The 6,384-nt window shown below is 48.3% G+C and overlaps 1 protein-coding gene across 1 annotated transcript; it reads left to right on the top strand.

Moving 5' to 3' along the window:
* Window positions 3,838–5,939, top strand: LOC8084856 (heat stress transcription factor C-1a). The gene is made up of 2 exons (XM_002455938.2): window positions 3,838–4,534; window positions 4,678–5,939. The coding sequence occupies exons 1-2, from the start codon at window positions 4,259–4,261 to the stop codon at window positions 5,497–5,499; spliced, it is 1,098 nt and encodes a 365-aa protein (XP_002455983.1). The 5' UTR covers window positions 3,838–4,258; the 3' UTR covers window positions 5,500–5,939.

Genomic DNA, 6,384 nt, shown 5'->3' on the forward strand with positions numbered 1-6,384 from the left:
TCCGATACCTCGGCAAAACATCGCCGAGCACTTTCTTCCACTACTCCTTTACTTTCTAGCATTTACTTTGTGCTTTTACATTCTTAGAATTGCCATGCTAGAATAGGATTGGAACTAGGTTGCAAAACTTTTATCCGGTAGCTCTCTAAGTCACACTAGGCACAAGGGGTTGAATTGGAGCTTATAGGTTGCTTAAATTTTTTAGAGAAGCCCAATTCACCCCCCCTCTTGGGCATCTTGATCCTTTCATCTACCATAGGTGGAAGTGTGAGGACTAGGGAGGAAGGACATTGTTGGTCACTAGACGATGACATGACGTATAGATGAACCAATATGGTTCATCGAGGAAGAGCTTCTTTTTGTGGCATTTCTATATTAGTGGCATTGCCACCTGCAGGAGGAGGACAGTGAGAAGTCCTAAACAACGATATTATTAAACTCATTCCCTTTCTGGAACACAGTTCCATTTCAACGGACGTTCACTCATTTTAAATCCCGCGAACGATTTGATCCGGTCCAACGTGGTCCCAGTCCCCACGTGCTTGCCACTGCAGTGAACGATCGGCGCCTGCAACTGTGAACCACTCCTCTTCAGCTCTCCCCGCACGCTTTCCATGTCGTTGTTGTTATTAAAAAAATAAAATATTTATTTTAAAATACTATAATTTCTAAATGATATATTTATTTTACATTACGTCTGTACGGATGTGTTCTACGCAATGAGATGAATAAAACTAGATCTCACGTACATGTAGTTTAACAAAATTATTTTTCTACTGGTACCAATTTATGTATATTAACTTACACAAGTTATATTGAATAACTTATGTACATAAGTTATGTTTGATAATTTTTATATAACTTTAGTATAAGTTATAACTTAGTTTTGCTTTGTGTGTTAATAAGTTTTAAGTTTTCAAGTTTTAACATAAGTTGTAAGTTAATTTGCTCATTTCTGTTTAATAATTTTTTGTAAATAAGTTAGGTTTCATAACTCTTGAGCTTGTAAGGTTTTCATATAAGCTATATGTTATAAGTTAGATTTATAAATTATATATTGTAAGTTATATTTATAAGTTATACTTATAAACTATATGTTATAAATTGTATGTTATAAGATAATACACATAAATTGTTACTAAAAATTTTATTTTCGAAACATATACAAGTGGGATCTAGTTTTATTTGGCTTATCGCATAAAACACACTGATATGAACGGAATTAAAAAGAGATATACCATTTAAAAGTTATACCATTTTATGACATCAGTAGTATTGGGAAGCGCATGGAAAGTGAATTGAGTATGGCGTGTGATTTTATCATCAAAAAAGAAAATAGGCGTGTATTATTTTCCTACGTTTCTAAAATAATTAGTTTCTAAAAAAAATACCGATGAATCTTAAAGGAATGTTACTCACAGTTGTTCTCAAAATTTAAATTAGGTGCAAGTTTAAATTTGTGAAAAATAAAAGGTAATGTTATATAACTTAGTATGCTTAACTTATTCCTTAAAGTTATATTGTGTAACTTAGTTAGTGTAAGTCATGTGCGTAGCGGAAAAGAAAACGTAATGTTGTATAACTTAGTATGCTTAACTTATTCCTTAAAGTTATGTTCCTTAAAGTTATGTTGCGTAACTTAGTTAGTATAAGTTATGTGCGCATGCTTTTTAAAAACAAAAAAAATGTTACAAATGAATGTTAAAATAAAATGTTACGCGTTTTTTAAATAAAAAAATAACGTTATGTGTGTCAAAGTGCGCAAAAAGAGAAAAAAAGATGTGTACGTCCCATTCTTAAAAAAAAGAGTCCATACAGATTAGGTTACCAAAAAGGAAACAAGCGGGAATGAGTTTCTTGCCAAAAAAAGGAAAACTTGCAGTTGTCGAATCGTTCGCTGATCTACGTATGGGTGAACGTTCGTTAATTAGTGGTGGCCTTTCTGGAAATTGATTTTGAGAGTACATATTTGTGTATTTTGACTATATGGAATGGTTTGTGTATTTAGCTCACTAATTAGCTTAGGTGGCCTTCCTTTCCTTTTCTGGAAACCAGCTATTAGTGGCATATCACGTTGGTTAAGCGATTGTCACCACCACTGGACTAGGGGGTGTTTAGTTCCCATTTTTTCCCAAAAAATTTTAGGTTTTAGTTCATCATTTTATAAAATGAAACTAAACATCATGCAAAATTTTTGGCAAAAAGGTAGTTATTCTCTATTTTGGATTTTGGCCTCGAAAAACCTAAAATAAGCCTCAAAAGACTCTCATGGGGACAATAAATTCTGCATTTTTTATGGAACTTAATATGACACTAAAAATTTTGGTATTTTATATTTCATCACTCTAAAGTAGTTGGCATTTTGCATTTTGAATTCTATGGGGAACGAAACACCCGAAAAGCCCAAGGTTGAGAAGGAAGAAATGACAAACCAAACCACCAACACTTTTGCAATAACTAACCAAATTATAAAAAGAAACCTAAGAGATCGGCCGTGCCCTTCTTATTGCTTTCACGATCGCGGGCTGATAAAGTGTGTTTGCAAAATACTGATCCTCCATGCCCGATTTGGAAGGCAGGTATCGATCAAGCCGCAGAGAGCTTGGGGACCAAGTAGGGCTCGCATTGGCATGCATGATCATGATGTATCCCATTCCCATCCCATCCTTGATCCTTGCATGCATCTCACCACCAAGCAGTAGTAGGCTCCAAAGGGGACAAGATATTTTCGAAGAGAGCACACCTATCCAACCTAGCGTGCATTTGTTTAATCAACCACGAAAGCACAAGAGATCGAGGGCCCCTACCTGACCCGGGCCCACCACCCATTTTCTCTGATGAAAGGGCCAAAAAAATAAAAATATTTTTTTTTTCAAAAAAAAAAAGAACTCACGCCATATCTGCTGCTGGGCCCTTGCCTGATCCAGACGATTTGATCCGTCCATCCGCCCGGCAGCCGGCAGCAGGTCGCTCGCGCATGCAGCGGGCCGGTTAGCTAATCTACCCTCGCGCACGCCGCACAGTGTGGTACACAGTGCACTGCGCACGGCGGCGGCTGCGCATACTATACGTAAGCGCGCGTCTTGTCTCGGCCAACCCCGGCGCCTTTTAGCCTTTAGGGTACGGTGGTGGTGGTGGCGTTCCTGCCTCCAGGCAGGCCGCCAACCGCCGTCCGATGTGCGATGGATGGATCCCTGGGCTGTGGCGGCTGCCCTCCCTGCATGCCATCGCGCGCGCTCGACTGTGTGCAACTGCTCACAATCAGATCGATGAGCTGGTCGATCATCACATGCCTAGCGAAAACGTGCACGGTGCGAGACGTAGCAATCAAGCAGGACAAGTGTCCAGCGGCCAGCAGCAAGCGACACTCGTCGTCGTCTTCGCCGTCGCGACTCGCGAGAGCGCGCACACACACTGTGACTGCCCTGCCCACAAGAGAGGAGATGGTGTAGGCCCTGCCGCGATCCTGCTGAGGTCTCGCTCGGCACGGCAGGCACCCGCGCTAGATTAGGCGCAGTCGTCGGATGGCATGACCTGCTTTTTTAATAATGCCAAACAAAGATCACCCCGCATCGTCTTTATTTTTCCTCACTCACTGGCTGTGGGATCACGCACGCATTGGCCTATGGCCAACCAAAAGGCATATGCACGCGCAGCACACAGGCTTGCAAGCACCTAAAATCTCACGCGATGGCGATGGCCGGCGACTCCACACGAGGCCGGACCTGAGGAAGGATCACGAGCTCGCCACTTGTCGCCTGCCGGACCCGGCCAGGCCGCGTCCCTCGCCTATATCTATCAACACAGCACGTTCCGGCCGGATCGGAGACGCCTGAGACTGAGACGACGGGGCAGCTCACTACTAGCTACTACTCTGATTCCGTATATGATATGCGCTCGCCCTTGGGGGGCCCTTTGCTTGTTCTACTACTAGTTTATAGTCGCCATGTCCCGCTCCTGTCACGCACGACGACGGTGCCCATAATTAGTAACCCCCCCGGCCCCCCTCCGCCAGCAACCCCCGCCCCCGGCCGCCTGGATGCCTTTTGAGAGAAATTGACACGCCCATCCATCCAGCTCGGAGCGACACCGCCTCGCACGGGCGCTTGCCTGCTGCGTGCGTGCGTGCGTGCTGAGCGCGCGGGACGGGGGCTCGATCGGCGGCGCTGCAGGCGAGAGAGGCTCGAATCGCTCGATCGTACGTGTTTCCTACCCCATCGTCGATCGATCGATCGGTTTCCAAGGTATCCTCCGGCTGATGATGGACGGCCTCCACACGGAGCTCGCGCTGGGGCTGCTCGCCGGGTGCGGCGTCGGAGGCGGAGGCGGAGGCGACCAGCTCCTCCAGACAGCGGCGTTCGTGGCCAAGACCTACCAGATGGTGTGCGACCCGCGGACGGACGCGCTCGTCCGGTGGGGCAGGGACAACAACAGCTTCGTCGTCGTCGACGCCGCCGGCTTCTCGCGGCTGCTCCTCCCCTGCTTCTTCAAGCACAGCAACTTCTCCAGCTTCGTGCGCCAGCTCAACACATACGTAAGTGCGCTCGTGAATAAGGCTCAGCTCATACCGTCATAGTCGGTCGTTGTCTTCCTCACATAGTCACATGTCCTGCTGCTGTACACTTACCCTGGCGCCATGGATTGATCCTCTCTGCATGCCCCCCGCGCCGCATGCAGGGGTTCCGGAAGGTGCACCCGGACCGGTGGGAGTTCGCGCACGAGTCGTTCCTGCGCGGCCAGACGCACCTGCTGCCGCGCATCGTGCGCCGCAAGAAGCGCGGCGAGGGAGGCGGTGGAGCCTGCTCCGCCTCCGGCGGCGACGCGCAGGCGCAGTCGCACTACGCGGCGGCGGCCGGCTGCTGCACCGGTACGGGCGAGGATCATCATCATCATCATCAGGAGGAGGAGGAAGCGGATCCGGATAACGAGAAGGAGGCGGCGCTGCTCGAGGAGGTGCAGCGGCTGCGGCAGGAGCAGACGGCCATCGGGGAGGAGCTGGCGCAGATGAGCCGGCGCCTGCAGGCCACGGAGCGGCGGCCCGACCAGCTCATGTCGTTCCTCGCCAGGCTCGCCGAGGACCCCGACGGCGTCACGCGCAGCCTCGTGGAGCAGGCCGCCGAGAAGAAGCGCTGCCGCATGCAGCTTGCCTCCCAGCCCGTCCGCCCGCTCCCGCCTCCGCTCCCGCCGGCGCCGCCGCCAGTGCCAGTGCCAGTACCAGCACTCCACCACCACCCGCTGCTGGCGGCGCTCGGAGGCGGCGCCGCCAAGGGCCTGGACGGCTGGCAATGGGAATGGGCGGAGCAGAAGCCGTCTGCTGTTGTGCTCCCCACCTTCGATCCCCCCGCCGCCACCTACTGCGGGGTCGGGGTGCACCATGTGCCGAATCTCGGAGGCGGCAACGGCGGCGGCATCATCGGCATGGGCCTGACTGCGGCTGACGAGACCGCGGTAGAGACCACCCCCTTCCCGTTCTGCCTGCTCGGCCAGGGTTTCTTTTGACCTGCTGCTGCTCTTGCTGGTAAATCATGCACGTGCACCTTCTACCGTACTACTCCCGGCCGTCTCTGCTGCTTTCTACCACTACCTGCAGTGAGCAGTCTACCACTACCTCCTTGTCCTCGATCTGCAAACCATTGTGCTGCTTGCTCTGCACATGATCAGTATATGATGACATCTGATGTTAGTAGTTATCACAAAATGAGCATCACAGGCTATTTCATGCTGCATCTGCATGTGTTTATGTAACCGTGTAGAACTGATCGTTGGATGATCATGTTCATCATTACTAGTTCTAGTGATTAGCCCTTGCATTTGTTGGGTTGGACATACTAGCTAGTAGCTAGCGTAGTGGAGCTCTTCGTGTCCTCCAAGTTTGTAGGGTTTTCAAGGGATTAAACTAAGCTCGCCTGCACTTCGGCGCGCATTACTTTTGCTGCAAACTATCTTCTGTGTCTAACTGTAATTTGGCCTTGTTTAGTTCACCCTGAAAACCAAAAAGTTTTCAAGATTCCCCGTCACATCGAATCTTGTGGCACATGCATAAAACATTAAATATAGACGAAAATAAAAATTAATTACACAGTTTAGCTGTAAATCACGAGACGAATCTTTTGATCCTAGTTAGTCTATGATTGGATAATATTTGTCACAAACAAACGAAAGTGCTATAGTACCGAAAAGATTTCACTTTTCGGAACTAAACAAGGCTTTAGTCGATACTATCTGACCTCACTTTAGCTTATTATTTCTCTATATACGCATTTGTCATAATATATGCAATGCTGGTGTACGTGTTACCCCCGCGCTGGTGCAAGTGCTCTATAGTTTTTGCCTTGGATGCTTTCCGGCGGGGCCCACGGCTCAGCCAATAGCAAGGCGATGGGT

Source organism: Sorghum bicolor, chromosome 3 (genome assembly GCF_000003195.3).
Source record: "Sorghum bicolor cultivar BTx623 chromosome 3, Sorghum_bicolor_NCBIv3, whole genome shotgun sequence".
Taxonomy (NCBI): Eukaryota; Viridiplantae; Streptophyta; class Magnoliopsida; order Poales; family Poaceae; genus Sorghum; species Sorghum bicolor.

What these genes read in the sequence shown, in the direction of transcription:
- LOC8084856 (XM_002455938.2), top strand. Translation starts at nt 4,259, where the DNA reads ATGATGGACGGCCTCCACACGGAGCTCGCGCTGGGGCTGCTCGCCGGG. An exon ending in TGCGCCAGCTCAACACATAC is followed by an intron (nt 4,535 to 4,677) that starts GTAAGTGCGCTC and finishes CGCCGCATGCAG; the next exon opens with GGGTTCCGGAAGGTGCACCC.